The sequence below is a fragment of the Apteryx mantelli genome, chromosome 22, assembly GCF_036417845.1.
Source record: "Apteryx mantelli isolate bAptMan1 chromosome 22, bAptMan1.hap1, whole genome shotgun sequence".
Classification (NCBI taxonomy): domain Eukaryota; kingdom Metazoa; phylum Chordata; class Aves; order Apterygiformes; family Apterygidae; genus Apteryx; species Apteryx mantelli.
In genome coordinates, this window is record NC_089999.1 from 11,953,387 (window position 1) to 11,975,158 (window position 21,772).

The 21,772-nt window shown below is 44.6% G+C and overlaps 1 protein-coding gene across 7 annotated transcripts in view; it reads right to left on the reverse strand.

Moving 5' to 3' along the window:
• The window catches only part of BCAS3 (BCAS3 microtubule associated cell migration factor), a 385,407-nt gene that overhangs the window by 8,829 nt on the left and 354,806 nt on the right, over positions 1-21,772 (reverse strand). For 2 of the 7 annotated variants that reach the window (XM_067309860.1, XM_067309859.1), the window contains 2 exons: positions 15,973-16,140; positions 8,553-8,618 (listed from right to left, as the gene is read on the reverse strand). The exons of 1 other annotated variant lie outside the window; for it this stretch is intronic. In XM_067309860.1, the coding sequence (XP_067165961.1) occupies positions 8,553-8,618; positions 15,973-16,140 (234 nt within the window). Of the gene's footprint in view, positions 1-8,552; positions 8,619-15,925; positions 16,141-21,772 lie in introns of all 7 variants that reach the window. 4 more of the 7 variants (XM_067309862.1, XM_067309861.1, XR_010886230.1 and 1 more) reach the window with 3 other exon arrangements.

A 21,772-nucleotide genomic window follows, 5' to 3' on the forward strand; every position in this document is an offset into this window, starting at 1 on the left:
TTTCAAAGTAAAAAAGACTTGCAAACACTGCCCGAACAACTTCTCCAAAACCAGAATTCAGTGGCCTATGTAAAATATTAGTTACTGTCAAATTATCTTACAATAACTCTAATGCTGAATCCGCATAGAGTTCTTTAACGCGATGCACTTGGAGATGAGACCTGGCATGTTGGAAAAAAGGTGGCAGGATCTCGCAACGAGATGGGGAGGCGGAGAAGGCATGGCGCAACCAAGGGAACAAAGACTGAGCCTTCTGAACATCGGAACCCCTCGGAGACCGCAGGTTTCACTTCTAGTGCCTTATATCAATGCTAAGATGCCAAACAACTAACACTTATAAAATCGAGGGGACATCTGAACTTACAGAAAAGTCTGGATTTACTTCAAGCACGAAGAGATTGTTGAGATACGGACAAAACATTCTCATGCATGAACTTTTAAAGACTTTTGTCTACAAAAAAGAAGTTGTGTTTCCTTTAAAAAGAGAAACCAAAAAGCTCCATACCACTTGATTCCATAGAGTATGAGACCCAAGACTTTGGCATCTAGCCAGACTTGACTCTGAACATTTTATGGAAGGTTAAAAGTGCACTAGATAAAGGACTAGCATTTAGAGAGACAATATTCTTCATGATAGGCACTTTCACAATGACTGCAGTGCTTTTAAAAAATAATCTCAAGTTTCCTAGAGCTGTATATTTTTGTAAAGAGGTTTAGGATGTTTTCCTGCATAAATGGCACTTCAGAAGGATGAGTTGCCTATTTTAGTCAGTATGTGAAATATCAAAAACTAGAACAGTCCAATGGTTATAGACAATAGATTTCTCCAGCCTATAAGCATAATGTAAACCTACTAACTCCTTATGCAAGGTTTCCAGAAGAGTTTTTAAAATGAATATGCAGATACGGGTTGTTTTGGTTTAAAGGAATTCCCTCCTACCCCATCTTGAGAGCTTCAGTATGCTGCTACCATAAATCCTATAATGTGCCTTATACGTAACACACACTTTCCTGTGTGAGCCAGTGTGTATACACATTTTTTAATGTATTTAGGCAGAATTATCTTGTATCTTCAGTTACGCAAGCAGCACATCTGTGTGTATCAGACCAAAAGCATTTATAGAGAAAACACTGTATTAAAATTCCTGGGTTTGGTCTCTCATTCCCAGGGTTATGGGAGTGTCTCGGATTGCTCAACAGTGACCCCTCTGTCAGCCTCTGCCTCCGCGGAGGAAAATACAAAGTCAAAGGCAATCCACGTGTTCGGACACCTACCAGCCTCCTGCTTAGCGTCCTGCACTCGCAGGTTCTGGCTCCGGCTCGGAGGTTTGGTGGAGGCGTGCAGCCTAACCCTAGCCCTACCCTTGCAGCCACCACGTCTCTACCCGGCCAGGCCCAGACCCCACAACCTGCTTCCGAGGCTTCCCCTTCCCGTGACCTTCAACAGGAGCCGAGGGTGCTCAGGACCTCGGGGACCTGGATCGTGCCTCGCAGACGGCTGTACCAGCCCTGCGGCGCGCGAGCGCGACGGCCCGCGGCGCTCCAGGGGTGCCGAGGTGAAGCCCGCTTGCTCTCCCATGCTCAACTGAGCGGTCCTAGCGAAAAAGCTGGGTACGGAAAAGCTGCTTGAATGTCAAAATAACAAATATGGTGATTACCTCACGGTCTGGGCAGCATTTCACTGATATGCTGAATGAGGGATTTCAGACATGCCTAAACCTCAAAACTTCAGCAATTTCTTTCATGTCTAAGACCTAGTTTTTTCCCCCTCTTGTGATGTTGCCTAGGTTATTGGATCCCCTTAATAATCCTCATTTAGGAAAACAAGGCAACATATAACTCATGAGGAGGACAACTTCTGTGCTTTCCACGTGTGCCTATGTGTGCATCTGCGCATATGTGTGGGCAGGCTTACGTGTGCCTGACAAAAATGTATTGCTGAGTTCATTTTAAAAGGATAGTATTACAAAGCAAAGTAATTCTGGCACAGCTTCTAGTACTTCTGACACAAAGTGGCCTTTCTGGACAGTGAGGAAAGCTACTGATAGACGCTGGGCTGTCTTCCTGGCACAGATTGATGCTGAGGAGGAAGCTAGAATGGACTGGAATTTGGGTTTGATTCAAAGGAAAAGTTAAAAGTTTGGGGGGAGCAGATGCTCAGCTGGTCCAAATCAGAGAGTTTCGCCGAAGCGCGTGCAGCCGCACAACATGTCACCAAGGATCCAGCCTCGCCTGCTAATCGAACTGGTTCCAGCCTCTTGAATCTGAACAGCTCAGGTGGAAATCTCATGAGAAGAGGTTTTCTCCTTTAATTTCCCCAGTGCTGGTTCTAGTGTCATTGAGAAACTCCAAACACATCCAAATAATTCTAGTTCCAAAGTGAACTGATTTGGTCAATTCAGTCAATTATTTTAAAAATTACGTTGACATTGCTGCTTCAAGCAGATCAATTTTCTGAACGCAGACCTAATTTTAAGAAGCACTCAAAGCTCTTAAAATCAAGTCTCTACCTAGACTGAGTATGAACTGTGCCTGGAGAAACAACAGGTCAACCTTGTGGACTCCTTGCAGGACTGCTTTAGGCTCTTAATACACTATCTTATTTATATAGCTCCAAATTCTTATGTTAGACATAAATATGAAAAAGCCTCAATAAAAGTGGCATCTGAAGCTTAATATGGCATTTTGTTAATGGGGTTGCTCAGCACGATAGTTTGCATTTGTTCTCATGAAACCAGAGGACAGCTATTGAAAGTAGACTGGGCATTTTCACTTTTAAAACACTGTAGTTTAAAAATTGTTCAAGTAGTGATTCTAATATATTTTGCCTTTTTAGTTACCCTATTAAAAACACCATCAAATGTGGGAATGAGCTGCACACCATGGAAAAGTGTGCAGCAGAGGAGAACTCTTGTGTGAAAGGTGGCAAACCTATTAGCAAAGCGAGGCATTCCTGCAGTCCCATCCCACGTAAAAACCAAGTTAAATCATCTCAAGCTGTTCGGATTCAGCTTTGTATTTGGGCATCTGGCAGTAGAGTTAATATAACTACCTGCTCTTCATGTTGCATTTTTCTGCAGACTTTCGCTCACGTTTTGATGTGAGCCGCACTTCCAAGCGGTAAGCCAACCAAGTGAGGGCAGAATACTGTCAAATATAATCTGAAGATTCTTTTTTAAAGAGTGCTGATAAAACTGGCCCTAAGTGCAGGCAAACAAGTATGTTCAGAGCTCAGCTATGGGGCTGTCCTTGCACCATGCACCCCGTCCACGGCTGCCTCTGTGGCTGCCGATCAGGGAGGAAGGCTACTAGGTTAATTTGTCTTTTGATTATCTCCTCCAAACATCATTTCCACTTGACAAGCCGGCCTCCGTGTCTGCGAGCCCAAGGGGAAGAGCTGCTCAGCGAGGCATGTGCGCAGCAGCCTCGACAAGAGGCGGGAGATCCCAGGGCTGGGAATGCTCTGCTCCGGCCGAGGAAGGAATCGGAAAAGTAACACGCAGCAAGGGGAAAAGCTCCGAGCACGCCGCCTCGCATGCAGCAGGAGGCTGCTGCCGGCTCCCCGCACGCGGACGAGGCGCTTGGCGTTACCGGTAGCCGCTCAGGATGCTGCCGCCGTTTCCGCCCCGGAGCAGCCGCTCACCGAGGGCAGCTCCGCGGGGCGCTTGCTGGCTGTAGCTGCCCATGCCGCCGCGCTGCACGCCGCGCTGCTGGCTGGGTCCGGCGGAGCGATGGGGCTTGGCCCGGCTGCGCGGCCCGCCGGCACCTTCCCGCCTCCGGCCTTCCCACCAAAACCGCTCTGGGAACAGCCAGGGAAGCGATGCTGACCCTTTGCCTTTCACAACACCATCCGCTTTTGATGTAAACACAGAGTTCATGTTTTGGGCAGATATTGAGAAAGTCACTGACCAAGGAAATAACAAATAAATACCGGAAAAAAAAAGACAATTTTTAGCTGTGGGGGTATTCTTGTAAAATGGGATAAAATGCCTCTCACAGAAAAAGGCAGCAAACAATTTGCTTCCTGGAAACAGCCATTTTCTCAGCACGATGGCTTAGCGGAGTTTCAGTAAGCGGCTGCCATCAGCCAGGGCTAGACACTGCAAAATTCTGTATTTTTCCCCAACAGTGAATGGTTGTTACTACCTGTTTCTATCGGCACGGAAAACTAATTCCTTCATCACTGGGACATGGGACAGAGCACATTCAGAGCATAAGGAAGCTGCACATGCTCGCTATGATGGGAACCGTCTTGGAGAAAACTCAGCAAACCAGAATCTGCTAATGCCCGAGCGCCGCGGAGCACAGACTAACAGCCAGCGAGCAACAAGAGCAAAACCACCTTGTCTGAAATGAAAGAAATGCAGAATATAAACAAACAGCAGAAGTGGGGGAAATGCTATTTACATTTTTTAGAAGTTTTTATCTTTTTTCTAAATGAGCGCATGCGTTACCAAGTATGTAACAACCAACGATGTCATTTAAGAGGGCACCAGCAAAAACATAGGAAAACGCAGCCAGTCTACTTCTACCTTTTTGTCTATACCTTTCACCTCAACATCTTTTTTGTTCTTCGTGAAAGAACAGACAACTTTTACATAGCAACATTTTTACAGAAAGAACATGCCTTTGGAGGTTTCTTTCTAAAACCACTTAAGTGGAATTCTGCAACAGCCCAAACCATGTCTCCCTTCTGCTGGGACAGTAGCATAGATGGTTTTTCCACTTGCAAAATGCTTCCAAATGATTTCTAATTTTTCTTACTATTAGCTTTCTGCCAACAGATTGTGCATACAATATTCAGCAATAACAAACAGAGTAAGATAAAAACTGCTGCAGCTTGAGAAGTGAGCTCAGGATATGATTTCTCCTCACCGGATGCCTGGAAGATGTCACTGAAATTCTCTCTCTCTTAGTGCAACCCGCGTGGAGCCAATATGAACTCCCAGCAAAGTGCTTAAAAACCCATTATTTATAATAACTGTTAAATGATGAGACATTGTTTACCCAGATCGCAAGATAAATTCTCACTTACAGAATGCTTGCCTGACTGTCCTGAACATCATCTGGTTTTTATTTAAATGCAAAATGTAATTAGGCTCCCAATAACACAGCAGAAGAATTCAATAAGATAGGGCTTTTCACTTACAGTTTAATATTAACATTTTCCCATAAATGTTAATGAATCAAAGTCTACTGTTTTATATATTATCCATGGTGGGGAGACAGTAGGCTAGGAATAGAGGGAGAGATGATATTTTCATACCACAAATTACGATATGTACTTCAAGAAGAACTACCCGCACCCGGCACCCCTAGGACCTGGCCGCAGCACTGCTTCCTCCTGGCTGCAGACACCAAGCCTTGCCCTGCTGGCAGCACTCCAAGAAGCAGCAGCAGCAGCGATAAGCGAGAGCCTCCCGGCGCGCAGATCGCCTTTGTTTTTTTCTCCTTTTTCCCTTGTTGTCTCTCCCCCATTCCGCTTTCTGCCTGACCATCTCCACTAGATACGCTCCACGCATCAGATAGCCAACAGCAGAGCTGTTAAACAAGGATGCGGGTCCAAAGCCCTGATGCTCTTAGACTGCAGCTCGGATAGCAGGGCTAGATTATCAGAAAAATCAGGTTGCTATTTGTCTGATATTCTTTTAGAGAAAGGTACAGGGGTGATGAGAGGTGACGGCTTTGTAGCAGACAAGACTGCAGACTACAGCACTGTGTTAGAAAACGATGTGGCATCTGAGCAGATGGAAGATGGCCTTTGGAGTGCTGCTCTGCTCTGGCGTAGGCGGCTTCGATGGCACTTTAGCAGCCCATCAGGGTGCTCCTGCCTCTCCGCAGCGTTTCCCAGCGCTGGAGCCCTGGGGAGCAGAGCTAGCAGCGCAAGAGGGGCCTCTGCAGCCGAGAGGAGCCAAAGCGGCAGGGCCAAAGGCTTGGCTCACACTGCTGCACTATAATTGTTTTAGCTTTTGACTTTCCATTTATTGATGAGAGTTTTGCTGTGTTAATGTGTATTTTGTTGTTTGGTGACTCATACTTCATTGTATCTCTCTAATAAGAAGCGTTCATTTAACAGTTTGGCTACTTAACAATTTATTGCATAAATGGGTTTCCATTCTCTAGCCTTCTCCCCTGTCTCCCCTAATGAGGCCATGCATACTTCATGAGCGCTCTGCTCTGCAATAGCTTTGGCTACCTTCCGCTCAGACCCAGGGAAGAGAAGACGCCCGTGACATCAGTGTGATGCTAATGCTCTACCAGGGCACGAAGGGGAGTCTGCAAATTGGCCGCACGTAGCTTTCAGATAAAGAAAGGCCCAAACTTGTGGAGAGGTAATGCGAGATGCAGAGCAGACCGGCGGCGTACGGCGAGCGCTCGCATATGCAAGCAGCGGTGTCAGCCCAGCAACCCACGCCGGAGAGAGCCGGGGTCGGAGCGGCTGGCGCCGCGCCGGCAGCTGTTGCCCACCTCCCGCCCCAGAGGCACAGCACACCCCAGGGCACCACCCGACTTGCCCTTAATACGAGGGTCCCAAAACACTGTACGGTGATTTTCCGACCACTCTGGTATCTCCACTGTCCAGATGCAAAACTGAGGCAGAGAGAGAGAGGCCACAGCGCAAAGCAAGGGAGCAGCAGAGCCGACCGGAGACCTCGCGTCTTCCCGCGCCAAGCCAGGCTTCGGGAGCAAGCCCCGGGCACCAACTGATGGTTGCACCTAGGAGCACTCCCGCAAAAATCAGCCAAATTCCCCCAGCCCCCCGCTGAAAGGGTCTCTGGGCCTGCTGCATTTGCGAGGAGAAAGCGGAACCGTCTTGTCTGTACTCTGCCGTCACCTCAGCAGCTGAAACAGGCTTTGGCTCACAAAACAGCTGTAAAAATAGCAGTCCTGTTTCAAATGCTTGCAGATGAGGGCTCTTACTAAGAAATATACGCTTGCCATAATGTAAGTTACCTCCTACATCAAAATATCATGCACAGACTCCTAAAAGGAATAACAGGGCAATTACAGAAATTAGAGCTGGAAAAGTCCTATACGGCTGTCTAGTCTCCTGCCCCCTGCTCAGTGTGGGATCGGGCTGCGTGGGGCATTCTTCATATCTTTGACTTTAAAAGGGAAGATTTAATAAACACGAGGAAATGTTTTCAAACATTTAGAAAACCCCAAATAACAGATTTCCAAGACAAGCTGTACAAACAGAAAATTACTTTAGAAAACTGTTAAAAATCAACAGCTTTTGTGTGTACCAAAACACATGCCTTGAGTAGCAAGAATCACTTCATGGGCTTGATACTGCAAACCAAGGAGCTGTAAAGATGCTCAGCCCTTTGCAGAATCAGGCCTAAATGAATACTTACCATGGCGCTCTTCTTGTTCCCACTGAAATCAATAGCAAAAGCCCCAGCGATGCAAAAAAGCTTAATGCTTTACAGGGTACTCAGTGAAACAATCAAACGTGAGCAAAGCCAAGCCCGACAGAACGGAGCTTTACATTTTCCTGGGAAGTGCTGGAGGATTGCAGTAGCAGAATTAATTTGCTTGATCATTAGGGAAAAAAATAACAAACAAAATCCAACACAATAACAAATCTCTAAGGAGAAAGGGAATTGTTTCTCTGTTAACTACTTGGAGACAAAGCACTGGAAGAAAAATGTCCAGTTCCAATAATGTCATAACCTGATTACAGCCTGCACAGAAGAGCTAAAACACTTGCAGAACAACGAGTAAGAAATTAAGTTTCAAATTGAGTGCTGGCCCTATCTTGTGTCACTTCTTTATATTCCAGCAGAAAGGACACCGCTGAGCACATTTCACATCCACCAGCCTGCGATGCCTGGATGCAGACATCATTTAGTCATCTCACATATGTTTTTTCCCATTTCTTTCTCCAGGAGGAATGACAAATCTAGAAATGTGACTGCACTTTGTTTTATTATGATATTGATTTTTCCTGCAAAGGGAAAGTGCATTTATCCCCGAGGTCTGTGTACTGGCAAGAAAGGGTTAAGAAAATGTTTATCACAAAACTGGCTTCAGAGTTGAAAGTAATGTGATCAGTAATGAATTTTGTGTTACATTAGGTTGTATAAATGGACAGACAAGCGCAGACAACAAGTGGCCAGGAGTCGGGGCTAATCTAATGATGTAAAAATAGAGACAGCACCAATTATACTTGGGGCCAGCTCAGAGCTCCTGCAGGGACTGCAAATGAATAGGTACAAATCAAATTACTGACTAATAGACGCACTACAAGAGAGGGCAGTCAATGCTAAATACATTAGGGCCTTGTGACCTCTCTGCTCTGAACAGCAGAATCCTAAATTTGACTTAAAAAAAAATCAAAGAAACTCTTGTTCATTTAAAGAGAGAAATAGAACAATGTTATTTGTGAAATGATTTGAAACACTCGGGTATTTTTTTGTTTTGTTCCTCTACGGCCACACTATGTATGTAACCCCGTGAAATCGGACAAAGGGATTCCTTTTAAAACTAGGAGAAATATTCTTTGTGCAAAAGTAAAGACCTGATAACAATACAGTTATGTTACATACCAAAACATTTCAAAGCCATGTGCCTCTTTGGGGTGATGTTTTTTACCGCTACTTCACCGGCTGTGTCTGTATCAAAAATAAAATATTTCTTAAAAAAAAAGCCTTGGTTTAATAATAAGAAAATTAAAAGGAATCTCCCCAAACCAAAATTGATTATAAATAAATGCAGTTGACCAAATTCTTATCAAATGTAGAGAGTCAGAGTTGGCTCTTGGTATCAGCACTCTTTTTAGAGACGTCCACAGACTTTTTCTACAAACCAGGAGCCTCAGTTCACACCAGAAACATTTGTAGTATCAGCATTCATCCAACCCCCCTTAATAATGCCTGACCTAGGAGAAACTCCACCAAAAAAATCCTGGCACTGGCTCTGGCGCTCTGCGCGTCGCCCCGAAGGGCCGAGGAGGAGGCGACCCGCTTGGCAGGGCTGCGCCGTGCTCCGACGCCTTCCCCGGCCCAGGGTGACAAGGGGACAATAGCCAAGATTTGGTGGCCTGGGAAATAATTAGAGTTAAAAAAGCGCTTGTTGGCCCTGGACGGCTCCGCGACGGGGCGGCCCGTCGTAGCTGTCGGTCTGCGGCGGGCAGCACGCGTCGGGGCGCGGGCTCAGCGGGCGCTATCGCCGCCCGTCGCTGCCCGTCGCTGCCCCGCGTCCCCAGGGAGCGCTACCAAAGTGCCTCGAGGAGCTACACTGCTGCGTGCTGCATGCGAGAAATCACTAATAAGAACAGGTTAAAATAACACGGGGCAATGCATGCTCTTCTCATTCGGCACTTTAAAAAATGGTGGCTCTTAAAGACCCTTGAAATTTCATTTCTTTTAAAAGAGTCTCATTGTAATAAGCCTTTTGTAAGAAGAACTGCATTGAGCTCTGAGACTTATTTGAGGGGGTAATTTAATCTCTGACCCCGGGATGAATATTCCAAAAGTTCAAAGGCTGCTTTTAGCATCGGTGCTATTTGATATGCCAGGGCGTTTGCTGCCCAAGCTGATTCGGCATTGAACCTATGCAGAAACCTTTTTGCAGAAATGCTCTTCAGAGGGAAAATCAATTGTTCTGTGTTGCTGCATTCCTGCATCCCATGTCCCAGTTAGAATTAAGGCAAACTGAGGGGGGGGAATTATCTTAGTAAAATTAAAAGGAAGAGGAAGGAAAGAAAGAGGGAAGGAAGGAAAGGTACTGATTCAAGCTCTAACTCTGTAGCGGGCTAATCCTATTCTTGAAACTAAATGTACAGATATTTTTCTGTACCAGTGGCTGCTCATCTCTGAACACAGCTTCTGATGACAGGCGTTTTCTCTTTTGGAAAAAACCCAGCATCAGAAGGTTTTTCCTGTGCCGGGATCAGAGGGATCGTTCCTTCCTCCTTTCAGGCAGATGAATACCTTCTGACCTGAACCAGGCATGCAATAAAGCTTGTGACTTCACTTCTTGTCATGAACTTCAGATCTAGACCCAGGCCACAAATTTCACATAAAGATTTCAAAAACTTCCCCTTGCAAAGCTTAAAGGTGTCAAGCCCTGAGTTTGGTTGAGGCCACTGTAAGCATCTGAGAGCCAGATGCAGCGCGTGGCTTCAGAGGAAGGTCAGCTTCCAAGCTGTCCTGCAATGCAGAGCCACGTTGTAGTAGGGGCTGGTCTCCACCAGCACATCGAATTAGCTCCACTTACTTCAATTCCATTAATCACATTAAAGAGTTTGTTTCAAAATATGAGCTTCATTCATCACACTACGAGTTTGTTCGTGAAATTCAGGAGGAGTCCAGAGCATTTCTGACAGGGGCTGTGCACAGCTCTGCTGCTTCTGCGCCTCACCTCTTCTCTCACTAACTTTCCAAAGCTGGTAGTTGACAGAGTTGGAGTTTTGCAGGAATTTTGAAAAAAAATGAGACATGCTGTTTTTTTTTTTACTGAAACTCTGCTCACATTATAATGGGCTTAAACTACCTCCCTTTAAATTCTATAATAAATCTTCAAATCTTGTGGGTTTTCTTGACCATGTTGGTGCCATACTTAAATCTTTCCCTCTGCAGAACTACTGGCACTGCTTCTAAGGTGCAAAACTGGGGGGATGTTCTGCAATGTTTTAATACAGGTTTTCAGTGGAAGTTCAATGTATTCCTGATACAGGATTGGTAGAGAAAAATGCTATTTTGCTCCATAAACTGACGTGTAAACTGAGCTAACACAAGGTACTGAATTTCATGATGAATTAAAAAAAAGGATATGTGCCCACAAAGAAAAATCTTACTCTTATATGACCATGGAACAGTTCCAACACTTGTAAAACATTGCAGAAATGTGGATTTGGGTATTCTTTGTCAAAATAAATTAGATACAACTACAACATTCAGGCAGCCAAACAAATTGTAACAGAGAAGACACAGCAGACAGGCATGAACTGGAACCACAAACTGAGTAAAACAGTAAGCCAGGCTCTGCATCTCTAAAGTCGCATTGACTCCTACGGCACTCCACCGATCTAGCAGCAGAACCAGGGGTCTGACAGTGGCAGCATCACATATGTTACTAGGGAAGTTTGCAGCACTGCCTATCCTGACAAAATTAATGGAATACTTATTTATTTTGCATGTGAGAAATAGCTAATAAAAACATGTTAAAATAATAACAGCAAATGCATGCTCTTCTCATTCAAGCGCTTGAAAAAATGGTGACTCTTAAAAACCCTTGAAATTTCATTTAAGAGTCTCATTTACTTTATACTTATTTATTTTATAAATTCACAATTCTCCCTTGGAAACCTGTGTTTTGTGTTAGTCCTCTAAGCAATAAATTTACCCCCTGGCACCGTGCTATCTATGTAAAGATGTAAAGAATGGTACTTGTTTGGTTAAGTCATGAAAGTCTACAGCAGAAATGTGCCTAGATTTAATATACATTAAACCTTTTGTGCCAAAGGAGGAAGGAAGAGCTGGGGTGAACTCCCTGGCGCTGGGCATACGTTCCCTCCTAGTGCGGCAGACGCCCAGCAGTGCCAGTTCATGCTCACTTCTGCTCTCCTGCAGTTAGTAGCCTCTGTTACGGGACTGCATTACAGGCCCACTGGTTTTCTTTCGAGCCAGCCTACATCCTAATGGACACGACTGGGGGCCTAAAGAATCTGGATACCTGGGATATACATGGATCCCCCCATGATTTACCTCTAGAGAACCCAACCGCATGAGCATCGTGATTTCTGATGCCCTCCGCAGCCCGGAGGTGAAGGGGAGAGAGCGCAAGGGGCAGCTGTCTCATGGGATTCAGCGTATTTAACTCTTACTGCACAGAAACACGGACTCGTCACAGAAATAGTCTTCCTCGGTTACATTTGAGCACAGACCATCAACCGCACTGTAAAGGCTTGGTCTCATATTATAGACTAATTTTCAATTTTATGCCTAGAGATGACCAAAATGCATTTGGAAGCTTAAGAACTGTACTTATTGAAGGACTACATAAATCAGAGGATTTACTCATTACAATAATTTGGAAGGAAAGAACTCTAACCCAGGCTGGCAATTTTTGTATGACAAGTTTGAGCACAATATTGTCAAAGAAATTTGTTTCCTGGAAGCACAGTTTCATAAATCAAAATATTAGCTTTTTTTTCTTTTTTTTGAGAATGCGATGTGAAGCCACAGCACATACTTAGAAACTATATTGCAAATGTAAATATTGTGGCTGCTGGAAAACAAAGCTTTGCAAGCAAAAGAGGTCACTGACCACTAACGTTTTGTGAGTAGACCTTCAATTTTTTTTTCTGTTAGAGTTTGACAGCAACTGAAACAGCAAAAACATCTTTTTGCATCTTTGCCAATTTACGCCTTCTTTGGAATTAAATGTGTATCTAGGCTGACAGCTTATGTACAGCAGACTCCACTTAAGATAGACATGGGTTGTCTGGATAATTGGATAACAAGGAGAATAGCTGGTTTCCCAATCAACTCAACTAGCTGTATGACTGGAGTTATCATTTAGGTCACAAGCAAAGTAGATTTTTGGGGGGTCATTTTCCAGACCTGGTTCTTCTCCCGTCCACTGTCCGACAGCCCTTGGCAGCTAGCCGGAGTCACAGACAGAAAAGACCCGTTAGGCCATCTGACTCCACTTCCCTGCAAATGCAGGATTGTTCCTCATGGTTTTAATGTCCTCTAGTTGGGTGTTTCCTATAGAGCACCTCACGGTGCTCTCTGTGATGGACAGGAGCTAGGACTACAGAACCAGTGATGCATTGCTAACACTGCTTTCAGTGAAAATTGTAGGTAAAAACAGAGAAAAACTGTTAATATCTGCTTCCCCAAAAGGTCTGTGTATTATGAACCTGCGTTTCCTCTGCACTACTGTAGCGTATCAGCCCTGAATACTATATAAATCTATGTGCCAGCTATGTCCTAACAGTTAAGGCATTAAAAGAATCTATTTATCTCTTGCCCTTAAGTGTGTGTCAGGACCAGTTGAGCACTTGGTAATGTCTCACTGTCCATCTTACTTTCCGTTTTTTCTTTGTCCACGTAGTGGACCTGAGCACCATGCAGGCACATATATTCACATTCAGCACTAAAAATTTTTGTTATTTTATGCTTCAGTTCAAGTGAGACTTTGTAGGTTTCATTAAATTTCTGTAAAATGTGTTTAAGCACTGTCTGAAGAGAATTCAAAGAGCACAAACAAGTGTTAAAGGCATGCATAACTTCAACTTAAAATAAGTCATTTTAGGGGTAGTAGAGGGAGGTTTATAAATTATGTAATTCTGAGTCCAATGCAGAAATACAAATACTGTGTTGGGAACCAGTACCAATAGAGACCAACTATCAACAAGCATATTTATGGTGTCCTCCTCTGCTGAGGTCTTTACTATCATTTCATTGAGGTGAGTGGGCAGAAAAGGCTCCAAGGAAGGAAAAGCCAGGCTAGAAAACTTTGCATTTTTCAAAGATCCATTCAGTTCAGCCTAAGTTGGTTAAGATGTTTGGGGGAAGTTAAAACAATCCTACTTATTAGGAGCTAACAAAGACACCTCATCTTTGAAGCAGGGGTAATGTACCTCCAAACTTATCTATTTTTATTTACTAACCAGCAGCCAGCTGCTAGTGCTTTAATGCGATCCACACTGACAAACGGCTGGCTGGCAGCCTGCCTCGAGTGGAACCACCCGTGTTGTAACTAGTGCTCGTCCACCTCCTAGGCAAGTGGTGCTTTCCAGGTATCATCCGAGCAGCATAGTACTTTTTATAGCCATCTGGTAAGAAGAACAGTTCAAGAGTAGTTAGGGGATGAAAGTAGAAAGGGCATGGGAGTTCACAGCCCTATCAATAGGTTTTCTCTGCTGCATCAAATCATCACATGCCCAAATTCTGAGAATAAAATGTTAGTGATAGCGAGAATCCTACGATAGGCAGAAAAACACAGAGCGTAATAGTGACAGTAGGGGAGCAGGATTAGGTGAGCTGGGTTAATGCTCATGTTACTCACTACTGCACGATGATGCTTACGTTTGCTACTTTGAAATGGTTCATCTTTTACACTCCCTATGAACATTATGTATCTGGAGTCAAAGATCTGGGGGAAATCTTCTCTCTGGAAGAACTTTAGCTCAGTGATGGTATCTTTTTCTAAACAGCTCTGTTTTGTCTTTATACTGATGGACCTTGACTATTGGGAACCTAATCTTATGCCAAAGAAGCTGGCACTCACTGATATCAGCGAGGTTGTACTGGTGCAAATGGAAGGCAAATCTAGACCTCTGTCTCTGACGAAGTTTCTGGTTTACAATATAATACAATACAAAGTCTTTGGGGCATTCAGTTGCCTTATCCTGGTGTGTTTAGATGGCTTTAGCTTTCAGAGAGGGTATCCCCCTGACATCTCCCCTAAAGTACACAGCCTGGGAGGTGCTGACCCATCACTTGGAAGTGGACATCACCCCAAAGTTCATTCTGACCACACTGTGAGTCAATAAGTAACAAAATGTTTTTTGGATGGATGGATGTTTTTCCATCTTCACAGCCCATTTTTCCATCCTCACAGGGCTTTGAAAACATGACCTGATTAAACTCCACACCACCAATATGAGGCATCTCTATCCTTATTGCAGTGATGGAGCACCTGAGTCACAGGCAGGTTAAGCGTCTTGTCCAAGGTAACAAGATGGTAAGAATTAGCACCAGATCTGTAACTGTGACCCATACTTAATGTTCAGCCAACCTGCTTCTGTCAACAACCAAATCTTAAACCGTCCCTTGAGTCCATCTTTGTTCAGCACTCGCAAATCAGAGGACAGACAGGCTGAAAGAACAGAAGTTGGGGATATGAAAGGTGCTTCTGTACTGCTCAGCAGCTTGGTACCTACATACAGGAGCTTAAACTCTGACTGCTTATTCTCAGCCTCCTCCTCCCCCAAACTGTGGGAGGTAGCAGCAGTATGATGGCCTGCCGTGGGTTACATGCTCAATAGTGACTCATCTGCTAAGCGAGGGTGACAAGCCCTGATGGGAGAGCCCTCGAGTCATCTCCAGCTGGAGCAGTGAAGAGTAGGGAGAGCGCCACGCTATACAACCCCTCAGCAATACATGAGGGCAACAGCTGACAAGGAAGAGACAGCTTCCACTCTCTGAAGCCTTTCTGTAATGTCAATAGGTTGGCATACCCATACATTACTGCTAAAGCTTGCTCTTTTTTTTCTTCCTAGGCAACCTGCCAGAACAGTGATAAGTGAGTTGGCAACTGATGTTAGAAGCTACCATTACTATCAGCTGCTGGTCACAACACAAATGGTGAGTGGATCAAAGATGGATCTAGCCCTTTTACTAGACAGTATTTTTAAAAACAAGTCAAAATTAATGGAGACAATTAAACCACAATAACTGCACTTTAACATTTCTGAACATTTCCTACCACTGGGCCCCTTCTGAGCAGCATAATCTCTGACGTGCCATTCCATTTATTTAAACAGATGATATAATTTATCAATATAATGGACACTGATGAAGATGGATTAATTTGGATTACAGAACCAGCACTTCACAGTGGCTCTATTTAGAACACAAAATCAGGATGTGCGTGATGATGATGCTGTTTTGAACAGTGTGGGCATGGGCAGAAATCTGCACAAAGACTAGGGTGCTCTTGAGCTGGCAGGGGGGGAGGAGAGCCCTTATCAGAGCAATACAGTAAGGAAGCTTCAAATGTCAGTATTTTTCTTCAAGTTACTTGAGGCTTCTCAGACTACACCTATGTGATCTACCAACATTTTCTTTTTATACGTGATCTCTCTCACACAATGGGAGACCCCCAGAGAAGTTAATCAATCACAGAGGAAGCAGGCTGAGAAAAGGGGAAGCAAAACTTTAACTAGTTAAAAAAAAAAAATCACCATTGGGTGAGATGTACGTGATCTCTGATCACACCTCTTCTTTGTACCTGTTCCTGATCCCACTATGTCCCTGCTGGGAGATTCGCACATCGCATCAGCCAGGCGCTCTCGAAGGCCCTCTTCAGTGTGCTCCATGGAAGACATGTGGCGGAGACCGAAGTTCTCGGGCCAGCTCCCACACACCTCCAGCAAGGTCACGCTCCGGTCAAAGGCACCTTTAACAAACAAACGGGAGACGTCTGGTAGACCTCAGGACCAAACTTCTTCCACATATATAATTTATTGCAATGGTTCATTTGAAAGAAAGAAGCCCTTGCATTTTGAGTTCCTGAAAAGCTAATTTCAGCACATTAATTCAAATGTTGATGTTAATAGCACAGTAGGAGCAAGCAGAGCCCTAAGAACTGAACTGCTCCACCAAGCAGTTGTAAGCAAAAGCGTTAAATTAAAAATACAGATCCAATTCTGTTCTCACACTAGTGAGAATCAGGAGTAGCACCACTGAAATCAACCTAATGACACCGACGCAAACAACAACAGAATCAGGAGCTGTACTGTTTTAAAATTGCATATATGTTATTAAGTACATCCTAGACATCCTGAAGTTGACTTGTCTTTCGCTGGGTTGCTCTTTCACACTCTTCTCCCTTCTCATCTCGGACAATGGAAACAGCCAAGTCACTTCATCTTTGCTAATGGTCAGACTTGAGTTACTGTCCCTGTCACATTCTTGTGTAGCAAAGTCCAGCAGTGTGATACATTGCTGAGGAACGGATTGCTTGCTTTTTATATTGTATTTTAAATATGCCTACAGAATAAAAAAAGTGAGCCTTTCTTTCAGTCTAGGTTATATGTGGATTTTCTGTGTTCCTGCACAGTGAAATTTTAGGTCAAATTTGAGCTAAGAGCCTCTTTCATCAATAGTGCTTTACTGAAGATGCTGGCTATTATGAGAGAGTCCACGCACCTACAAAAGATACATAAAATAATTCCTTAACTTGTAGTTATTTCCTAATTCAAAATAGTATACAACATCCTGTTGAATGCAAAAATTAGATTCTGAATTCAAGATCACTTCAAAGTACAAATTAAAATTATTCTACTTTATTATACAGCAAGACTTCTGCGAAGGCTTACTTAAATCATTCCCACTTGGAACAAGATTACAGTTATGCTTTGTTGCTTCAAGCACATACCATTTACTCAACTATTAGGTAACTGAATATGCAGCGTTTATTGTGCCTGGTTTCTGCCAGCCTACAGAGGGGAAAAAATGCAAATGCCAATGTTTCTCAAAGTTAAAAGTACATGAAACACGTCCTTGTTATCAGGCCTTTGGTTTTCCCCTTTGATCAGCCGTCAGAAACTATCTACACTTGTGCGCTGTGACTGTACAGCTTCACAGCACACTCTCTGCCAATGACAGGTGGTAATAGAAAGGGTGAGAGACCAAGCCCCGCGGCAGGCGTCCCTTCCTCTGATAACGGCCAAAGTACTGGGTGATAACCGTTAGTAAACACTCGGGCGGCCAGTTAATCCATACATCAGCAAAGAGGGGCAGATAATTTTGAACTCTAATGGCATGGACAAAAGCACAAGGACTGGCATTCAGGGATTTATATGGGCTGCAGTGGTGACTTCTGGCTCCTGAATTTCATCAGCACACACAACTTTGATTTATCTCTTCGCCTGGCCGCAGAGTAGATTCCTGGCACTAGAAAACCATCAACACTGAAATGGACCTCTACAAAATGGGCCCATGGCTCTTATGTGATACATGCACTTGAACTCTGGATGAATCCCAGTTTGAACCTCGAGGAGGACTGACCAAATACTTCAACTTTCTAATGGGTCTTCGGATTTATAAGGCTACCCAGTCCACCAGTTTGTTTTAAAGAAAGGGTTCTTGAAGCTTGTTTGAGAAAATGAAGTGAGGCTAAGTAATTTCTATTGTATTTAAGTCTCTGCAACATTTCCATGTTGTCAGCTTTCCTAACTGCAGGAGGAAAAGCAAGATGTGGTCTTTTTTAAAGCTTCTTTTTTCAACTCCTCCTTGTGTGGTTTCATGAGACCCTGAGACCCTCACTCGGCTTCAACTCTGTCAAGACCCCACTGATTTCGGTCATTTTTGATGGGGCTGTTTAAGTACCTGGATAGCTACTGGGGGGCCTTCAAAACTGAATCCAAAAAGCCAGAGCAGCAGCGGGCAGGCGCTGGCAAGCTCCCATGGGTATTCGCTGCTGTGCCAGAAAACACGGATGAGAAATATGCTCTTTACTCGTGTCTGCTCTTATTTTGAAAGTGAGAAATGGGAGCATTTCTGCTCCTATAAGCAGACATATGAATAATAAGGCAAATGGTTTTTGAAGTTCTGCCAAGATGACTGCATACGTGTACAACGAGAAACTTCATAGAGTGCCGGTCTCTGGTTCCAGAGATACTTGAGCGAGAGCAAAGGAGACAAGTGTAGCATTACCTCGGCAATCAGGGCCAAGAGCTGCCAGAAGTTCTTAGCAGCAACGTGTGAGGTGCAAGTGTTAATGTAAATGCAGGTTCGAGGGATTAACTGCACAGAAAGCTTTCTTGTAAAAAACCAAAAGGCTGGGGAAGCTCTTGTTTTATCTTTCCTCCCATTTCACTCCTTTTCCATGTTAGGTGTCCGCCACTGGCAGTATGTTTCATGTCCACGCATCTAGCTGTGATTCGCTGGCCACAGCTGCACTGCTCGGACAGTCCCTTCGCCTTCGAGTAACAAGCGGTGAGGGCAAAGGAGGTCTGTACGCTCTCCTGTGCTCCAGGTCGTACCGGCCTCCATAAACCTAGTCTTATTTCAATATACGCATTTATTAAATTGGTTCCACATAAGATGAACACACAGGGTGTGGGAGCATAAAATAGGGCCTTGCTTAAAACAGAGAGGTCATTTTGTACTGTAAAGCCCAAACCGCTAGCTCTGCCTGTCTCCAATGTGAAAAAAGCTGTTTCACGAAAACCAAGACCAGTTGTCACGGACCTTCCCGTTCTTCTTGCCATTGACAATAGACAGCAGATGTATCAAAGCAGAATGATTTTCTCAAGGCAGAATTAAGTCCTGGATATTTTTACGCCTTGGAAAATTCTTCTGTGAAGTGCATGAAATCACAGATGGGCTGGTTATTCCCCAGGAGCCTTTGGGTGCTTTGTCCTACATACATCATTACCAACGGGACAAGAGCTAATGGTATTAAAGTTAAACTGATAGCAGCTAACCATATCTTTGCTATTTATTAAATTGTAATCTCTTTTTCTGGCTGCCTTGCTCTCCCTTTCTCAATCCCAGTATCTCAGCTGATAACGTATCAAATTTCTCATCGCTGGCCAGAGCGAAGTTTACAAATAAATCTCAGTGCAGCATCCTGCCCTCAGAAAGCAGAAAAGCCCCCAGTCCGGACCTAGCTGCGCCGCCAGCAAGCAAGCGAAAGCCTCCCGCTGATTCAAAGGATTACTGACTGCTTGAGAGAAGGCAGACTTCGCCGGCTGTGTTTACTGACAAACTGCTGCAATCTTACTGACAGCCACAAATATAAGACCGTGATGTGTGAAAACTAGCCTTTCTGCTATACCAAATACACGGCATAACTTCTCTGACGGTGGAACAGGTTCCGTCTAAAAGGAGCAATTAATTTAGAAACAACTCAAGAAAGAAGAAAACCGGTGTTATTATAGCCAAGCAATCATTAGTGAAATCCTGGTGAAACCTCATTAAAATCACTGAAAAAAATCCCATTGACTAAAAATTGCGTTAACATTTGATCCTATGGCTTGGTGCTTTCAACCGAGCAGAAAATTTACTCCTCCCCTTCTTTACTGAAGATGAAACTAGGTGGAAATTAAGACCATCAGCCTTCTTTGTATGATGCCCAAGCACCATCCCAAATTCACTGCACTATAATAAAAAACAGCTTCAAATCCCACCAAACTGAACAAGCAGAAACTTTGGCTTCAACATCTAGGTTGAAAGCACTTTGTTGTGCAGCTCCAGCGTGTTTAGCTTGCTGCTGCACCAAACACCCCACGGTAATCCTGCTCTACACGCAGAATTTTCCTACTGAAACTTTAATTTTCTCCTGATAGGGATCTCACACTTCTGTCCTTCCACTGACATTCGCCTCACAGTGAGAACTGCCCTTTACTCACACTGCTGCAGGACAGAGCAGAATTAGGCCCTGCATCTTTCTGCTTAATGTTTCTCGCATTTTATTAATGGTATAGGCTTCTGTTATTACTCATACCAAATTACCTTGCTTATAAGCACAAGATTTGTCTTTAACATTGCAATTGTTTCAAGGCTTTTAATATAAAAGGAAAATAAATTAAATTCTACAGAAAGGGGAAAAAAAAAAAGAACCTTGGAAACATCCTTTCATTTCACAGTTCACACTACCAACCAAAGACCAAGAAAACCAGAGCAGCTTATTTCCTTCTCTGAAAAATCTAGTACTAAAAAGTATTTTTACAAAATATTTTAATACTTCTAGTATGTTATTTTTCTAAGTCAAAATAGCTAAGCTAAATCTTTCACCATAGCCCTTTAATTCAAAAGCCAGGGGAAATTTTTTTCATTAAACCTCTGGACGGCTTTGTTTAAAATATGAAATCAAGTAGCTCCATTTCCTGTCTTCTAAAGAACAGTAAATCAAAAAGAGTACGTTCTCCAAAAATACAGTAATGGTTCTATTAAAGGGCTTGACAGTTTTGAGCCTCACCTTGTATATTGCAACATACGTGTGAGCAAAAATAACAGAGTAAATAGGACCGGAAATGACCTGCCAATTCCAGCCCGTAAAAGATGCCTCCTTCCCATGCAAGGCACGGGCTCTGCCTCGCCGGCTGCGTGCCCGCCGCCAACGGCCGGCTCCGAGGAGGGGGGCGGCTTCGCCTCACCACGCCGCTGCCGTTCCTGGCCGATTACGGAGCACGGGGGGACTCGGGCGGGAGGCCCCATCCATCCGGGACCGGAAACACCGGGAAGTGCAGCGCAAGCACGACCGAGCTGCCCGAAAGAGCCTCGGCCAGGAGAGAAGCCCGCGTGCCAGCGATGGGCATGTGGAAATTCCTTGCCCAAAGTCATGAGTCGAATGCTGGCATACCCCCCTAAATATTAATGGCTGAACTTTCCTCCAGGGTTTGCCAATTCGCTTGCACGCCGTAGCTTTGCTGCTCCAGGGGGAATGCCACAGAACAGCAGCACTTAGTGCTCGCTTGAACGGGGACCCGCGCAAATTCCTTTTTTAACCGTGGAGGAAACGGGCTCCTCCCTGACCTGCCATATATCTGGCTTCTAAGCACGTGCCCACGCTCAGCTGCACGCTACGCTGATTTTCTCCAGCATACACATCCCGTATTCCCTTCTCGCTCTTGCAGGGCCGGCGCATCGCAGCTTCGGGGGGACCGGCTCTGCCGCAAGGCACCTCTGCGCCGGGCCGGCAAATCAGGGCGGAAGTGTTAATTCCTGCCTTTGGAAACGACTGCAGAAGCTGCAGCGTTTGAAAGCAACTCTATTTCCCTGCCATCTTCCCTCCCACGGAGTTCCTTTCTTCCAGAATCGCTCACAGTTGTGCTATAAACAGGACATTACTCACCAGCTCTGCATCCTGTGAGCGCGGTGAATTAACGGAGGCCGTTCGGTCGGGGTGCCCGGGCCCACGGCGCTCCAGGAGCAGCGAGCTCCCTACGTCCCTCCTCAGCACGCTACCGTCGCAAGCGAAAATACTGTTTATTCCTCTGCCGCTACGTCTAACTGAGGTTCGAGTGTAGGTGAACTTGCCCGCGCGGGTGAAGCCCGGCCGCGCAGTGGGAGGGTTGGGG